Source organism: Heloderma suspectum, chromosome 7 (genome assembly GCF_057233095.1).
Source record: "Heloderma suspectum isolate Gila_16-S chromosome 7, 16-S_ref, whole genome shotgun sequence".
Taxonomy (NCBI): Eukaryota; Metazoa; Chordata; class Lepidosauria; order Squamata; family Helodermatidae; genus Heloderma; species Heloderma suspectum.
The window spans coordinates 102,875,371-102,894,479 of record NC_139464.1 but is presented as its reverse complement, the minus strand read 5'-3'; the positions used below and the strand labels follow the sequence as shown (position 1 = coordinate 102,894,479).

General features: G+C 40.0%; 1 protein-coding gene across 1 annotated transcript in view; it reads left to right on the top strand.

The window, feature by feature from the left end:
• Positions 1-19,109, top strand: part of SLC2A13 (solute carrier family 2 member 13) — a 189,998-nt gene that overhangs the window by 117,713 nt on the left and 53,176 nt on the right. Inside the window, exons 5-6 of the mRNA XM_084811010.1 lie at positions 11,113-11,276; positions 13,996-14,116. Of these exons, the coding sequence (XP_084667136.1) occupies positions 11,113-11,276; positions 13,996-14,116 (285 nt within the window). The remainder of the gene's footprint in view (positions 1-11,112; positions 11,277-13,995; positions 14,117-19,109) is intronic.

Sequence of the window (19,109 nt, the reverse complement as noted above, 5' to 3'; positions counted from 1 at the left end):
GATGGCAGGGATCCTTTAAAGAGACTCTGAGGTGGTATACTATCAAGGGTAAAGAGTGATAGAGTAAAGAAATGGATAATGTGACAGTTGACCTGGAGTTTTAATTGAAAGAGCAGAGTGTTCAGGCTTTTAGATTGTGTGTCTGTCTTGTAGCTTGATGAGTTGAACAGAAAATCTAAATTACGAATGATAGGAACTTATGCAGATTGGGATTCCCCCGTCTCTAGATTTCATGAATAAAAGGTATAAATACTTATGATTATAACCTCCTGTGTTTGGTTCGTTTTTATTTTTTTAATCTATTTTTATTTTATTCTTATAAATGAAATAAACACTACCAACAACATAATCAGAAACTTCAGTTTCCAACATTACAGTATTCTGAGGAAAAGAACAAAGGGGGGATAGCAAAAGAAGGAAGAGAAAGAAAGAAAAAAAGGATTATATTAAACTTCAGTAAGAATAAACCAAATATCCAAATATAAATCCAGTTGCAGATTATACCTATACAGCATTCTTCCAAACATTACGAGTATTATTAAATCTTCAATCTGCTACACCACAAACGGTAAACCTTATCTTACAATATCATAACCTCAGTCTTACAGCAAAAGAATGGGAGCAAACAATCCATTTCCATTTGCCATATGTTACCATTCAGTTAACGTGTATTAATAAACATTAAAGGTTTAGCCAACAAGAAATAGTAATAATAGTAATCCCATAATGATGATGATGATGATGATGATGATAGAAAAAAAGTTTAAGAAAAAGATAAAAAAGTAAATCATTTGTATATTTTAAGTAATATATATAAAAATATATTTCTATGTGTACACACACATACACAAATAGTAATTTTATTACAATATAACACATAAAAAAGGAGAAAGAAAACAAAAATATGCAAACATTTACTGTGGCATACTGCCTAGACATCTTATCAGCTATAGCCCAAACAGCACTTCAAAAGAACAGTAAAGATGGCTAAGTTCCAACTCTGGAGACTGAGAGAGTTGGGTCCCTTATTTTAATTTTAATACCAATGAAAAATGATTCTGGAGCATCAAGATCCAAAAATCTTTTCATCTGGCCTTCAAAAAGAATGCAAAATGTAGCCAGATATTTAATATGATGCTGCAGGTTAATTTGCTTTGCCAGACTTCTCGCCTTGGTGAATTGCCTTCTTCTGTCAGTGATTTCTTTAGTATAATCAGGAAAGAGCATAATCTTGTCATTTGGTGGTCCCCACCAAAGCTCACCTCATTCTTTTGCCAGACGCATAAGTTAATTTTTTGTAGAGACTCATGAAAATTGAACAATAATTGTCCCAAAAGTCCCTTTAGTGGCATGTATTGAACCAGGAACATGATATGCATGCTCAATATCAAGTAAAAAATCAGATGGTAAAGAAAATAGCTCATGCAAAAGTTTATCCATAAATTCAGCCAAACCTATATCAGTAGCCACATCTTTAATACCAAGGATACGTAGATTTGCTCTATGTGTGCAGGCCTCCAGTTGAGGAATTCGAGCGGACAAAATATTATGCGACACTTCCATGGCCATTTCATGAGCAGTAACCTGATCTTCAAGAGCATTAACCTTCGATTCCATCTTTTGAAAAGAGATATTAATTAAATCCACAGCCCCCTGAAGGGCAGTAATTGAGTCCTGAATTGTTTCCAATTTCTTTGACTGCTCTGGTAGCTGAGAAGACATAGTTTTTATCAGAGCAAGCAACTCCTCCTTATCTCCGGCATTTCTAGAAACCTTTGCCGAGGGAGCAATTGTGGGGCAGATGGCGTTCTCAAGCCTTTCTTTTTTTCCTTTGGCACTGCCATCCTCCATTTTCAAAAGCACAACAAGCAAGTATAATTGCAGAAACAAAAAAAACAAACACGCAGATTTAATTACAAGTCCTCAGATATTGCTGGTAGTTTAAATTCAGAAATACTATTTGGAGCCGTTTGTCCTTATGTCTCCTAATTGCTTAGGAGTTTCAAACAGCGTTCAGTAGATGACACTCCAGAGTCTAATCTTAGATTTCAGCCCCTCTGTTTCTCCGCAGAAGCAGCTGTTCTTCCAAGATTTTATCCGGATGGTACTGTAAGCTTCCCCTTTTAATTCCAGGGGAAGATAAAAAGGTTTCTCAACCTTTTCACAGCTGTTTGAGATAAGCAACCTGCAGAGCTCTGCAAGTTGCTGCAGGTCGCCATGGCTCCAACTGGATATCAAAAGCCTGTGTTTGTGACTGTGAGTGTGTGTGTGAGAGTGAGAGAGAGAGAGAGAGAGAGTATGGTATAGATATGGGTGAAATGGAATTGGGTGGGCTTGTAAATACCAATGTTTATCAGGCAAATAGCTAACTACAACTGCAGTCAGATTCCCACTTATAGAGGAGTATGCCCTCAATGGGACTTACTTTTAAGCAGACATATACAAAATTACATTATAAGAATTGCCTTCAAGCAACTAGGCAGGGAAGCCATGCAACCCTTGTGAAAGCTTTCCTGTGCGAACTACATTGAAATGAAATGAGTGGGAGTAATAGAAGAGCATAAAAGTGAAATGGGGGAAGCCCCATTTCAGTAAAGGCTACAAAAAAGCTATTTCCCACTGACATTTCTTCTGCCCACTTCTTCTGATTTCAGGCTTGCAGCTTTTCAGAGGCATAAAAGTTCATCTTAAATAATTTAATATACTTGGATAGCTTGATCGTATTTGGATAGCAGATAATCAATAAGGCGGTATCTGTAGATAAAAAGCAAGGTATAAAATTGGTACAGGACCAATATTAATCAATGGATCTGTGATTTGGGGGTTTGGACAATGCCTGTTCTTATTACGGATGTGCGTTTGCTGTGGATGAATCCCAAACCAAATTGGCCACTTTGGAGAACCCTCCAAATCTGCCTGAATGAAATTTGACCTCTTTCAAAGAATCATGGAATAGTAGGGTTGGAAGGGGCCTATAAGACCATTGAGTTCAATCCCCTGCTCAATGCTTTGAAAAATATTGAAGAGCACTGGGCCCAGGACTGAGCCCTGCGGTACCCCGCTCGTTACCTCTCCCCAGTTTGAGAAGATCCCATTGATAAGCACTCTTTGAGTCCCATTCTGTAGCCAACCTGATAGTTGTTTCATCTAGCCCACTTTGAGCTAGTTTGCTCATCAGGATATCATGGGGTACTTTGTCGAAAGCTTTGCTGATGTCGAGGTATATTATGTCTACAGCATTCCCACGGTCCACAAGGGAGGTGACTTGATCAAAAAATGAGATCAGATTCGTCTGGCAGGACTTGTTTTTGACAAATCCATGTTGGCTTGGAGTAATCACTGCATTGTTTTCACGGTGCTTCCAGATGGATTGCTTTATCATCTGCTCCAGAATTTTCCCAGGGATTGATGTCAGACTGATTGGTCTGTAGTTCCCAGGTTCCTCCTTTTTACCCTTTTTGAAGATAGGGACAACATTAGCCCTCCTCCAGTCATCTGGCACTTCCCCCGTCCTCCATGATTTCTCAAAGAGAATTGACAGTGGTTCTGAGAGCTCTTTTGCCAGTTCCTTTATTATTGTAGGGTGCAGTTCATCTGGCCCTGGAGATTTGAACTCATTCAAAGTAATGAGGTGTTCCTTGTCCATATGCCTATCAATCTCAAGCTGCAATCCCACCCCTTCTGCCTGGACTTTGCCTTTGCCAGGGGGGCCATAGACCCTCTTTTGGGAGAAGACTGAGCCAAAGTAGGAATTGAGCACTTCTGCCTTTTCCTTGTCAACTTTGACACAAATTTGTTTTAAAAATACCTCTGACAGAATTTCTCAACTGGAGGCCTTCACGAGAAGATTATTGGGATTAAAAATCTGTCTAATGATGTAAAATTACCTATTTTTGTGGATAAACTTTTGCATGAGATACTCCCTATCCCATCTGATTATTTACTTGATATTGAGCAGGCATTTTGTGTGCCAAATGTGAAAGGGACTGACTATACCATCATAGTCCAATTTGCAAAAGTCTCCACAAAGAATTATATCCTGCATGTGGCAAGAGAGGGTGGAAGCCTTTCCTGGAAACAAGATAAAGTTATGTTATTTCCAGATTACATCAAAGAGGTGGCGAATAAAAGAAGGCAATTTATCAAAGCATATGGCAAAACAAATGAACTTACAATATTACTTAAAATATCCTGCTACACTTTGTATCATGTCTGAAGATCAGATGAAGAAGTTTATAAACCATGAAATGGAGGAGACATGGTTGAACGTAAAAACGCATGAGATTCCTGTTACAACCCCATGAACTGGAATCTTTAAACAAGCTTTGTTAACTGTTTGTGTTTAATCTACATGATCCAGGCTAGGTCAGAAGATAAATGATTATATATATTTTCGTTTATTCTCTTTCATCTTTTGTTTTTTCTTGCTTTTCTTTATATTTTTTATTTCAAAATAGATATGGTATGCTGTATTTAAATTAATTGTGTGAGGGTACAATGTGTACTTATCTAGTATAAAATATAAAATATATTACTGACTGTTGAAGGTTTATTTTAAGTTTTATTATTATATAACACTATATTCCTTTTTAAAATTATTATTATTATTAGTAGTAGTACTACTACTAGTAGTAATAATCTAGGCTACTGGGAATGAACTGTAGACCTGTTTCTTGGATATAAGATTGATGATATGATATTGAAATGTAAGGTTGTTTATTAAACTCTAAGATTGTTAAGGTTATAGATATAGTTTGTAAAACAGAATGGCATCGGAGGCTGGGGGTATTAGAGTTTAAATTTAATTCTTTAAGGGGAAGAGATTGCAGGGGGAAGGGGAAAAATCTTCTTCCTTTTTCTTCACCTCCTTTCCTCCTCCCTTTGCCTTTTTTCCTTTCTTTTTCCTTCTCTTTTTGTTCTTACAGTGTCCTCATCAGAATATTGTATTGTTTGGAAATTCTAGTATTGATTAGGTTGTTGATATGTTTGGAATTGTATATTTCATTTATAAAGATAAAATAAATAAAAATATATTCAAAAAAGAAAGCAATATTGGCTGCTTGCTTTTCAAAGTTTTCATCCTTCTCTTCTCCTTCATTGGGTGACCGGTAGTAGACTCCGACCACCATGTTCCTTTTATTCTTTGCGCCATTTATTTTGACCCAGATGCTCTCGATGGGGCTACCAAGCTCATCCTCCTGTATTGCTGTGCAGAGATATGTATTTTTCACATATAGTGCAACCTCACCTCACTTTCTGTTCCTCCTGTTCTTTTTGATCAAGTTATATTCTTCAATTGTTTGTTTGTTTATTGCATTTATATCCTGCCCTTTCCCTCTTGCAAGGAACTCAAGGCGGCTTACATTTTATCTCCTTCTCTCCATTTTATCCTCGCAACAACAACCCTGTGAGGTAGGTTGGGCCGAGAGTCTGTAACTGGCCCAAAGTCACCCAATGATCTTCCATGGCCGAGTGGGGACTAGAACCTGGCTCTCCCGACTTCCAGTCCAACACTCGAACCACTACACCACACTGGCACAATTTCTATATTCCAGTCATGGGAGTCATCCACCAAGTCTCAGTTACACCTATCAAGTCATAATTTCCCTCCTGTATTAAGAGTTCAAGTTTGTTCTGTTTGTTTCCCATACTCTGGGCATTAGTATAGAGACATCGAATACCATGTGCTTTATACTCTGGCTTTCTTCCCACATGTGTCTGAAAACTATTATTGGGCAGTATTAAAGCTGTTCTCTCCATTGCAGTGCATGAGCTTTTGTCCATTGTTACCCCCAACTTTATGTCTCCCTTCCCCGTAGGATTCAGTTTAAAGCCTTCCTGATGAAGTTCTTCATGCTGTCGCCAGACACATTCTTCCCAGCCTTTGTGAGCTGCAACCTGTCCCTTGCCAACAGTCCATCTTCCAGGAAGTATAGCCCATGGTCCCAGAATCCAAATCTCTCGCGCCGGCACCACCTTCGTAGCCAGTCATTCACCCAGAGTATTTTTCTTTCCCTTTCTATCTCTCTTCTAACTACTGGAAGTATGGATGAGAAAACTATCTGGGCCCCAAAGTTCTTGAGTTTCCTTCCCAAAGCTTCAAAGTCTGATGTGATTTCCTCGTAACTCCGCTTGGCAGTTTTGAAGCTTTGGGGCTGGTTTGGAGGGACATAGACACAGTGTGTCTACAAAAAAGATGCATTTTCCTCAAGCTCTTCATATAAGGAAAATGCCAGGATGAGGAGATGTACTTTTGTGGCTGATTGCTCTAGCTTCCAACCAGGGTATACCCTTACCCGCATTCTCCTTTTTACTTCCAATGACCACTTCTGGGAGGGATATAGAAGGAACTTATCAGAGGCTTCTGTGTTTCCACTTCATTTTGTGCCTGCGCCTGGAGCAGCTGAGTACTCGGAGCTTCTAGGAATGACTTGAGTGGTAGCTCTAGCTGGGAGATGCCTGCACCCTGTGGGTGGGTGCTGACACCAACTGTCCAAGTCAGGGATGTTGAGTTCTACTGAGTCCTCCACAACCTGAGTCAAGCTCCCACAGCACTTTCTCCCTGGCTGCCTGGTACAGAGAGGGGCAGGGCGCCTCTTCCTGCTAAAAGTACCTGTCAGCAACTTACGATAGATGACCATGAGCTCTAGGCAGACAGGGAGCATAGCTGGTGGCAGGACTGAAAAGTGGTCTTGCTACCTCTGCTGCCTTTTCTCCTGCTGCTTATTGTAAATTCCAATGATGAGCTGGGCCTCTTGCTTTGAAACAAAGAATAAGAACTCTGTGTCTGAAATAACATAGGCGGAAGGGGTGCTCTGATGGCTTTACAGGCAAATTGTGTGTAAAAAGCCCCCACCACCCACAACAGAAAACACAGCAAATTGCCCACAAAAGAGAGGGAAGGTATCCCTTTAAAAAACCCAAACTTTAAATCCCCCCTTTGCACAATACAATGTACATAAGTTTTACAGTCCGCATGTTCATATACAGTATTTTTGCAACAAAGTGTCATCCATTCATTCCATCAAGGACAAAGCACTTAAAGTTTCTGTGACTTCGGTGTAGGCAGGAAAAAAGCATACAAATTGCCCAAAAAATTAGGGAGGGAAAAGAAGCAAATCTGTTCCCTCCCAGGCTTTTAAGATTTCACTTTGAGAGTCCCCTGATGGGGCAACCATGCCTGCAACTTCCATCCAATTTTGCCAAGGAATAAAGTATTGGGTTTATTAAAAGAATAAACTTTTTTAAGGCTGCTTGCACAAAAAACCTATCTGTATGAAATTGGGTGGGTTTCACCCACTTAGAGGGGATTTCTGTGACTGCAAATTACATCCAATTCTGTCAAGACTTTAAAAAAAAAAAAGTTATATAGCCAGTTGATTTCCCTGTTGTAGTCAGTGGGGAGATATACAAAACTTCAGCTTTTTGAAGTGAGGTTCCATATTGGAACCTCAAAGAGAGGGGTGTCTGAAGCAATATGAGCTGAACTAGGGCCCTTTCCAAAGCAAACTGAATCTTGCCTTTGGTACACACCCTAGTTCTTATGTATTTTTAGGTAGTAGAGAGTTCGAGGGAGTCTGTAATATACACTGTGATTTGACAGTGACTTCCTTACGAGGAACAAACTGTCCTTTTTATAGCACCTTTTTATGTATTACTGACCTTTTTTATATAATACTCTGAGCTGTTAGTTTTACAGTCTGAAAACCTAAGCTACTCAAAACTTTTTTAAAATTTCAGTTGTTATCTATTGTAATTAATTATTGTGATGCCATAGTGGAAAGTCAAATTCCAACTTCTACTCAGAGAAGGTCTCCTTTCCCAGCACCCAAAGGCTTTTGGAGGGAGGATTAAAAATTGCAGGCAGTAAGCTAGAGCTGGATGCAATTCATAGAGTGGAAAGGAACAAACACATTTTACTAACATTAAGAAGGGAAGGAGGGAAATTGTGGTAGCTCTGCTACACATTAGTGTATTAGATTCAACTTTCCCTGGTAAATACATTTTTAAAGTCCATCTTCTAGCTGTTTAATTGCCTGTGGATCTCAGTCTTTTCTCCTGTACTCCACAAATACCAGTGCTGTCCTTCATGTCTCATAAATTGTGGTGTTGGTCTAGAATATTTTACTCCCAGTCTTTTTTTCTGTCCTAAAAAAGCATTGTCACTTGTGCTCCAGGTTACACACACACACCCCGCCACCGCCACCCCAACCTTAGAGAGCAGAGTAGCTAAAAGGACACGTGCTTGAAAGTATGCTGTTGTCACAGGAGCTCCCTCTGATGGTCTCAATCTACAGTAGCAGCTGGATTGAGAAGTATAAGGTACTCTCTCAAGTCATTCATGGCCTTGTCAACTGGAATCCGCTAAATTAAATTTTAATTTAAACATTTGAGCATCTGGGGGGACTAATATTAAGAAAAGCATCAAGAAGTTATTTGCTACTATCTAGGTAGAGATTTCACTAGAACAAAGATTGTTTTCTCCAGATTCAGTAGTGATCAGGTTTGGACATAACACTCAACTATAGTTTAACATCATATGTATTTGTCTCCTGCTCTATGCTCTCCCCTCCCCTTCTCCAGTGCTACTACAAGGAGGAGATAGGAAGCTTTTGCTTCTGCTTTCAATTAAATTGTCATATCCCTCCCCTTCTCCAGTGCTACTACAAGGAGGAGATAGGAAGCTTTTGCTTCTGCTTTCAATTAAATTGTCATATCCAAATCCTTACAAACTGATGTTAGTCATATCCTGACTCAGTAAAACATAGTTAGCATCAAAACATGGCTTACAATTCTGGTTTGTTTCCCCTAAATGAGCTTTTCCCAACCTTGGGTCCCCAGATGTTGTTGGACTACAGCTCTCATGATCCCTGACTATAGGCCATGCTGGCTGTGGATGTTAGTTGTCATAGCCCAAACAAGATCTAGGGACTCCATATTGGAACAGGCTTTCCTGAACCATAGTTAAGATTAACTATAGTTTGTATGGGTTTGGACGTAATGATTAACTGTGGTTAGTTTAAAACATAAGCAAAAGTGTCTAATCTCCTTGTGGCCATGCCACAAGGGGAGGGGAGGGAAGGGGAGGACAGTGCTTGCAAGCCTGAGGCTCATTCACTATGGTTTAGCCCAGAAAACTTCCAGGAATCAGGGAGGCTGCATTTCTCCGCAGTGGAACTCATTGCACCCCACCCCTGTTGTCACATTCTTTGTCATGGCAGGGTTGGCAAAAAAAAGTGGCAATGTGGCAAGACACATAAGGAGTTGTTTGCAAGCAGAATCACACTCTTGGGAGGCATACAGGGATGTTATTCTACTTGCAAACTATATTTGTGCTCCCTGCATCCCTTGTTTCCTTTCAAAATTGCTGCTTTTCTGCCACCACTGCAGCTAATTCAGCAAAGCCAGCACCCTCACAAAATAGCACTTGTTGCCCACTCCTGGTATAGCGTTTCATCCAAACAATAGGGTCCCTTTCTTGACGACGTGAGGTTAAATAGAGCATTGTTTCAGCCTCCTTAAAGCACAAATAAATGGAATCTGCTGTGAAAGCCTGTTGTGGAAGCAGTAGAAGAGGTACTAATGTAATAAGGGAAACATGGCAGGAAAGATACATTAGTTCTAAGAGGCTCTAAAATGGGTTGGGCAACTTGTGGCATTCTAGACATTTTGGTCTACAACTCCCAGGATCCTTCACCGTTGGCTATGCTGGCTAGAGCTAATGGGAATTGTAGACCAAAACATCTGGAGGGCCACAAGTTGCCCACCCCTGCTCTAAAAGAACCCACACTCTTTGTTTTTAACATGATGGTTAAGTAGGAGTGATTCAGTAGATCTAACTGAACAAAAATCAGAACATTTGCTTTCTCTCTCCTGCCCCCCTTCCCAAATCATGAAGACTTTGTTAAGGAGATGCTATTTCATACAAATGAGGTTCAGACTGAACATAAAATTTGGGCTTTGGAAACTGGCTTGCCAACGGCTGCATCAAAACCTGAAGGAATTTGTAATTTTCTGGCAAGAATTTGAATGATTAAATAATTTTCTGAAGCTTATGACAATCAGGTGAGGGCAAGAGGAATCATTCTGCCCTCATGTTTGGTTTGAATGGTTTTCTTTCCTGAGCATTTGCCACATCTAAACAAAGATTTGATGTTGCTCCTCATACAACTGAGATTTAAAATGCTCCAAAAGCTTAAACCACCTGTAAGTTGTTAAATACAGTTATTCTGAAATGTCTGCTCAGTGGCTGTGATGGATTACATGGCAGAACTTGCTAGTGATGAGCACCTTTTAGTCTGCAGCACATGATGTCTGAATGTAGTTAATGCAGTGTACTGGAAGAGTGTAGTCTTCATATTTGACTTATGGCAGCGGGGAATATAAATGCCAATTTAAGAGTATTAATTCTGGGGGAAGCAAGAAATCACATTCCACATGACTATGGTCCGTCTCTCTCATGTCCCCCTATGGCAACTTTACTCAAGTTGGTGCCCTCAAAATGTTTTGAACCGCAGCTCACAGTATTCCTGATGCTGCTGAAGTTGGCTACAGTTCCTTATTTCCACAAAATGGAATAAGGATCTAAGGTTTCAGTGTTCTTGCACCTAATACAAAGCTTAGGGCTACCTTGTGTCATATACCTCCATGGTTGGGAGGATGTCCCTTGAAGATAAACAACAATTATTTCCAATCAACAGCATTGTACATTCCTGACCATTGGCCATGCCAGCTGGGGCTGATAGGTGCTGACATCCAAAATATCTGGAGGGAGCCAGGTTGGGGAAGGCTACCCTACAGAAATGACTCCAGTGTTTAGCCCACGAGATCTTAGATAATGTATTTGTGGGCGCCAGGAGTCAGCATCCCTAGGATCTGCTGGAGCTCCAGACCCTTCCAAGCGACATGTTTTTGATGTCTCTCTGGTCAACATGTCTGGCAAAGCAGAGTATTATGATACCTGCCTGTTTCTTTGAAAATCAAAATGAAAGCGCCTGGAAAGGAAGAACCTCATACTGTGCGAACCACAATGAAGACCCATATATTAAATCATGTTTTAGCAATGCCCAAATCAGTGGCTATACTTCCTATTTTATTTTATTCATCTTTCAGGTACTACAGTGCAACCATTCTGCAGATGTCAGGTGTTCAAGATGACCAGCTTGCAATTTGGCTTGCAGCAGTGACAGCATTCACTAATTTCATTTTCACTCTTGTTGGTGTCTGGCTTGTTGAGAAAGTGGGGCGCCGGAAACTCACACTTGGAAGTTTAGCAGGTATGTATCAAACTGGAGAACTTTAAGCAAAAATTCACTGTAATTTGCATGTCAAGATGGACTGAGAAGATGCAAGTTTATTTGAACATGGAAATACAATAACAATTAAATTATTGTTCTTGCAAAATGTTGTTTTTAAAGCATTTTAAATTAATGAACTAGGTTGTTAGAGCATTGGGTTTGGAAGTGGAAAGCCTATTTCAGTTGCTTGATCAGGTATGAAGCACTAGGGTGGTGCTGGGTAACTCACCCCAGTGTTAAGATAAAAAATAAGAATACCTTGGAATCAGGAGAAATAAGGTCTCATAAAAACTAATATTTGTTCCAGTATTTTTCCTAATTAATGCAAAGGAAAATCTCACTCTGAATCTTGTATCTAAATTTTGAAAAGGTTGTTTGAGATATGACTAGTGTAGGTCCCAGCGATGTAAATAGCTATTATCAAGTCAGTTTTGTATTGACAATGAAATGGCCATGATATACTTAGATCTGGTTGCAGTAAGATACATATAATGAAGTCAAAATCAAGCTTTTGACAAGCTATTATTTATTTTAAGCTTCTGCTTTAGTACATTGTTGTTGTTTTACCAAAAATTGCTTCAAGAGCCTGGGAGCTAGCAATACAGCATATATATTCCAGATTTATTTTTATTTTTTTAAAAAACCTCCTGTACTGATGGATAATTTTCTTGATTTATTTAGAGCATTTATACCTTGCTGTTCAGCCAGAAAGGCTCCCAAAGTTGCTTACAAATCAATAGAAGTACGATAGTCTCTGCCATCAGAGAGGGCACAATAGAAAAAGGATGGGGAGGGAAAAGGAAAACCAGAAGGCTCAGGCCCCGATTAACATTGGTCAATTCTTATAATGACCAGCTGTGATAGAAATGGACTGCTCATATTTCAGAAACAGGCCTTGGTGGGCCTCCACAAAATATCCTGGTGGTGACCTAACCTTCCTGAAGCTGTCGGTAATACAGCAGGACATGGTTCGTCTTACAGGATGGGGCCTCAGCCTTCTGGGACTGAGTTAGAATCTGCTGGCTTGTTCTTGCTCTTGCCACTGCAGATAAGGCTCAGGGGACCCAGATAATATCCTCACACCCAGGAGCAGGTGGTCTTGGTGCTATGCCTCAGAGGGTAGTTGGTTCCAATGGTCTCTGTGAGCAGGGAGGAGGGTCCCAGCCCAGCTGGTAAAAGCAGTAGGAGATTGTAACCTCCATCTTTTTCTGTCTACTGATGTTTTTTTTTAAATATCCAGTTCCTTTCAGTGTGTGGAACCATACAGTTAATTCAAGCCAAAAAAGGAATAATTATTTTGTCTGTTTGCTGATTCTCTAGATGTAAGGATGTTGAATTTTCAGCATATTCAAAGCTGCAGATGGAGTGCTACTGACTGATTTCACATCACATTCAGACTAAATGTAACAGACTTTCTAGTGCCTGAACATGCTTCAGCATGTTTCAGGGATGGGGGAGAAAGGCTATTAACAATCTGATTTTTCATCACTCCTACCTTCACTTGGCAAGGAAGCCTTAAGTAAAACCAGTATATAGCATCTTGTTAGTTCAGGATTTTTTTTAAAAAAAACATAATGTTATAATCACTTGTGGATACAACAGCTGCCTCCACACCAGGCTCCTGCTGGGTCTTACTAAAGGTTCCAAGCAACCTCTGCCCAGCCTTGCCATAGCATGAAGGAGATCTAAGAGTTGCATTGGTGTATTCACACTTTCAAGGCAGACCTGATAGACCTCATTACCCTTTTGTGCCTGTGAAGGTACAGGCAGTAAAGCATTGCAGGTACAGCCACAAGGATCCAGGCCCCTTTCTTATGGAGACATGAGGATAAATACTCCAGACCACCTTTTTCCTCTTTGGCATCTGAAGAATGTCTTTGTGCCTTCAGGAGTGCAAGCTTCTAAAGAGCTTTTATCCTATTCATGATATTTGCCATATTTGCCTCAGGCTAACAGAGATCTTCATGTGGTATTTATTAATAACATGACTTGTAAACTTATCTGTCACAACGCCACCCCCAAAATCAACTGTGTTGACCATAAGAAAAAAATAATCCATATTAGTGTAATACCTTCATTAGGTATTAAGTCTTTATTAAGCATAATAAAGTTATTACACTAATATGGATTTTTGAATTTTACTTATCTTCGTTTCTGTTCTCCCCTGTTTTACTGATTAATCGGTTGATGCAGTATGATTTTATTGTGTTTTATTGATTTTGTACCCCAATTTGGGATTATTTTATAATGAAAAGCAGGTAATAAATTGTATAAATAAATATTTAAACATTTGTTTGCTTCACACTCAGGCATTATGAAATGCATTCACTGGATTGGCAGATACTGGAACTGGATGCTCTTATGGCCTTCCATTTCTTGCAGATGCTATTCCATCTGATCATATGGGTGTGGGCACATGTTGAGCACCTACATTTTGGTAGGAGTTTTAATCAAGAGTAGCAACCCTGTCTGAAGGGTTATTCTGAAGCAAGTGCTATGTAATTCTCTTTAATACTGCACCAGATTTTCCCCAGGGCATGTATGTTGAGGAGTTGGTGCCTACGGGCATTGGTGAAGTGGGCACAATCAACCCAACTTTGTTAAATTGCGCACAAGAGAATTTTTCTGCTAGAAAAAACACATTTGCATTATTAAAATTCTGTGTTACGAAATAAAGTGGTTTGTTCCTTTATTGTAGGCACTACCGTTGCGCTTGTTATTTTAGCTTTGGGGTTTTTGCTGTCAGCTCAGGTTTCACCACAAGTCACTCTTAATCCTGAAGGCCCTTCAAGTCAAAACTCTACCTGCGCAAAATATAGGTAAGTTACCATAATTTCCTCACAAAAACTTCTGATGTTCATCTGATTTTTCTAGTTCTGTACAGCATACACTTATATTATTCAAGGATTTTGTGTTCAAAATACTCTAGGGATGTTTCTGTTCCTTCAATCATAGGGTTTATTCCATTGCAGCTGTGGTGTGCCAGTAAGCAGTGTTGATGGCTCTTTGTATTTTAATTGGTAGTAATTAGATATTAGCAAAATATGTGCTGGCCTCTTAACTAGATTTTTTTCTGCAACTATAAGTAGCAAAAACTCAACTTCAGTGTAGAACAGAGACCCACTTTAATATACCACTCTGCAATCATGGACAAAACACTTATTAGGCCACTCCATGCACCTTTCTTGTAGAGGATTCCTTAGTGAGTCCAGAGTGGTTACTAGGGGTCAAGACATTACTCTATTATTTAGCAATACATTTTGTCTTCAATCCAAATAGCCCTCTGTGATTTATGCCTGCCCCACCCGCCACAGCTGCATCTCCTTGTGCCACATTAATACTGCTCCAAAGGGTCCTCAGGAATAGCTTTGAGTGAGAAGCAGAGTAGCAGTTTAGTAGAGGCAGGAAAAACACATTGAACCTGTGGCTCTTGGGATCCAAACTAGCCTGTCCTAAGATTCCCCCCACCCTGGATTTGTATTACTTATTACTCTCTCTAAGCTTTAATGCAGGAGTCCCCAGCCTTTTTGGACCCGTGGGCACATTTGGAAATTTGAGAAACTGCTGTGGGCACCACCACAAAATGCCTAATCAGTGGATTGCCACTTTGGCATCTACCTGTCATGTTTATGGACCTTTGGCTGCATCTTACTCAGCAAAAACATTCGTTTCGTGTCTGTTGGATGCTGCAATGTCTCTTTAATAAGAAATTGTTTACTTCAGCTAATTGCTGGCAGTACAATGCAGCTAATGCTTCTTTTAAACATATGCTTTGGCTATATCCAGTAGTTGCTTCTTTTGAGGGAGGAGGAGGTTATTACACAGATAAATTCTGTACGGGAACAGTCTTTAATATTTACTGATGTACATGCTCTTTTGAATCATTTACCTGCTTCATGGATATTAACAAATGGTCAGCAAAAATGGATTCTCTGTACTCTTTTGTTAGCTAAAAGACTGATATTAAAACATTGGAGGGATAAAACGCTCACCTCCTATAATACAATGGGTTGAAGACCTTACAGTGCTTTCGGTATTTGAATGGGTAGCATATAGACTCCACCTTCAAATGGATACTTGTTTGGGTATTTGGTCCACTTTTATTGAAGCCCATGTATAATTGCTAGAAAGTTATATGCATTTCATACAAATACAGGTACGTATATGAGAAAATGGGGAATTAAAAAAATTAAAAATTCGAGTGTCTGTGGGCACCATGTTGGGGAGCCATTCACATGCACCATTAGACGTGCCAGTGGGTGCCATGTTGGGGACCCTTGCTTTACTGGTAGGCTGAATTAAAATCCAAATTCATTAATTACAAAAATTAAAATAAACTCTTGAGTTACTTTGAAAATGGCTGTGTTGCAGAATGAACAGGAAGTGCAAGTGTTTAGCACCCATTGCAGAAACAGTGCTGGTTTCTTTTTGGGTTGGAGAAATGTGAAAGTTGTGTTTTGGATAAGACACAGGTGAAGAGGTACAGGAAACAGGCCTTGTTAACTACACAGGGCAGTGCAATCAGAATTACTAGTATCCTGTAACCGCGCATGTTGACAGCATGTGTGTGGGGTTTTGGCGTTGCTTTTTTAGTACCTTATTTAAAAATACCCCTTGGCCACTATTGAACAGGTTTGTTTAAGGTTCATTCCACCAAATAATGAGTATTTGGAATCATGTTGTTGTTGTCTTTTGTAACAGCTATGGTCAGTCTCAGCTAGAACGGATTAGACATATGCACTGAACATGTGTCAATTGAATAATCAAATGATGCTGCAACTGAGTGAACTGGGTTACCATAAGAGATATTGGTGGACAGGAGATGATTAGATGGGTGGTTGCTTACCTGCGGTCATAAGCACATATGTAAGAGGAAGTTGTGCCTACGTTTCAATGTCTGGGGGGGGGGGTCTTGCATTCCCCCCCTCCCACCCCATAGATGGTGCCCTGATGTGCCTCATACTACCAATATAGGAGCAAGTCAGTGTTGCACTATTTTTCATGTAAGCTGTCTCATCAACTCCTTTGATCTGGGTAAATAATCTTGATCATTTGGGGGTTGGACTCGATGGCCTTGTAGGCCCCTTCCAACCCTACTATTCTATGATTCTATGATCAATAATTCTTGGTCTGGATTCTGAATTGAAATAACATAAAGATAGCAGGCACACACTGCTAGATAGTATTACATGTACTGGAAGGAATGCTCATGGCTACTATTGTCCATACATTGAAGCATTACACGTTTTAGGGGTTTTTTTTCTGCTGTTAATACATTTAGGTGATCAGCGAGGTTTTGATTTCTTTCAGTTCTGTGTCCGCTGGGCAAGGGTGAAACTTTCACCTCTGGATACATAAAGAACCGTAAGTCATTTACTGCTAGATCTTTCAAGATAACATATTTGTAAGACATAGCTTGGTGTAATTGATTGATACGTTAACTGTGGCCACAAGATGGCCTGGAAACATCTCTCTATAAAGAGAAGTTAGCAGGAAAACAAAGGAAGATGGCAGTATTACATTTTATGCTAGACATATTTATGGAAAAAATATTTTAACCAATTTGTTCCTCTTTTTTCTTCTTTCTGATGAAAGATATAACCACATTTGGCAACGCAGGTGGAATAAATGAAAGACTTGTAAATTAAGAGGATGCAGCAGAAGCTGATTTAAGATGCATCCTGTGACCCACAAAGATCCTTGCAATATCACTAGTTCCCCTCTAATGAATACACTGAGTATATGATATCACACTAAAAATCAGCTTTCATTGTAAATTCATCTACCACCCATAAGCATGTGGGAAACCATTCAGTGTTGCAGATGAAAGGGTTACTTCTTCAGTAAAACATTGGATAGAGGTTTCACAAGTAAGATCTCAAAAGATGAAGCCTTAGTAGTGGCCTTAAAAGCAAAATATAATAGTGTTACTACGTGTTCCTATCAGAGCGATATGTGTCAAGTATATTTAACCAAAGGCCAAAGTGTGCTGCCATAATAATTGGGGCACTCAGGTGGGAAAAAACAACAATCAAGCCAAAGTTTAGAATAATAAAATATGCAATATATTATGAAAATAGAAAGATCAGTTACATAAGCAGTATTCTGATTGGACCAGTATATATGTGGTTAAATCTATAAGGAGAGGTCAATGTAAGAGGAACCTGAATAAGGAACAAGGAGGGTGACAGTTGCCAAATAGACAATGAGAGATCCTAATTGTGTTAGAAAAAGGTATATAAGTATATTTAATGCTTTGCTAGAGGCAGTGCAGCTAATCTACTTGGAAAGTTAGAGGTAGAAAGAAGAAAGAAGCAAGTGGGGAAGGAAAGTCCAGCTATTACCTATTCCAAAGTGAAGATGGAGAGGAAATTTTCCGGGGGAAACAATGGATCTGGAAGCTGTCCTTGATGTCAGGCCACTGGAGTTGCTTAGGTTTTCCTTGGTGGATCTGTGATGGGGAACCGAAGGAAAGAGTGATGCTTTTAGGTCCCTTAAGCCCTTGTGCTGTACACGGTTTTCTTGGATAGAGGTTTGGAAAGGGAAACACAGATAATGTTGGGGAAGGAGGGTAGGAGTGTGAACAAAGATAACTTAGGAGGGGGCAATGCAAACCACTGAACTTGAAGTAGGCACAGATCGGTTTCGCATGATCAGTGCAGCCCTCTATAGCTTATTTAAGCCATGGTGGATTATGGTGTGTGCTGGCCGCCCTTTTGAATATTCAAGCCGCAGTGGGTGGTTGCCGTGGCTTAGGTCGTGTGAACCTGGCAAGAGTGGCTTATGTGAGGGCCACCCTCACTAAGGTCACATGACATGATAAGCCATGGTTGACCACCAACCACAGCTTGAATATTCAAAATGGCCACCGGCATATGCCACAACCCACTGTGGCTTAAGTAAGCCACAGTGGTCTGTGACAATCATGTAAACCAGAGTCTCCGCTAAATGTTTTTAAAACCTTTGTTTTGGGGAGGGGTTTTCCCTTAGGATCAAAAGAGGGGTAGCAGGAATCTAAATTATAAGCGTAGGATTTCGTTTTCCCTCCATAGGTATTTTGTGCAAAAGTCCAGAGTGCAAAAGGGGCCTTAACCTTGATGAATGATCATTATTGTTACTGTATTTACTGGTGGGTAGCAGTGCCTTAGGCATGGAGCTTTCCATTCTCTGGGCTGTGTGATAGCAAATTCAAATGCATGCACCTTGGTTGGTTTCATTACATTAAGAACTAGGCAGGGAAAAAGGGATATTACAGACGTCTCGGGCCTACTAGAGAGAGAGAGAGAGTGTGTGTGTGTGTGAGAGAGAGAGAGAGAGAGAGAGAGAGAGAATGGAAACCACACCCAGATGGTACGCTAAGGGAGACTGTACATCTGGTTTCTTGCCCTGTGTGTCTGTGTTTTTGGTTTGCATAGCTTCTTGGACAAACTAGACATTTTTAGAGTCAAGGTGCTAGGGAGATACTTCAAATGATAGAGAGGTTGTGCTCCCAGCTAAGAAATTCTCATGAATTCAGTTGTGAATACAGTGGCAGGGGTAGGGACAGGGACATTGATAGGACTTTATTAATTCAGCTGCTGTTGTGATATTTCTCCTTGCGATGTGCTAGCTGGTTTTACAATTTCCAAATGCACAAACAAGCTGGTCTTGTTTCATAAGTTGTGGCTATCACAAAGCAATTCTACTTGACCATGTTTGTCTAATGTAACCAGAAATACAGTAATAAGTCAAATGAGAGTAGCAGCGCGCTGTTTCATGTTCCTACTAACTGCCAAATGTGTTCTGCAGGACTCAGTGAAGTTTCTGTGGTAG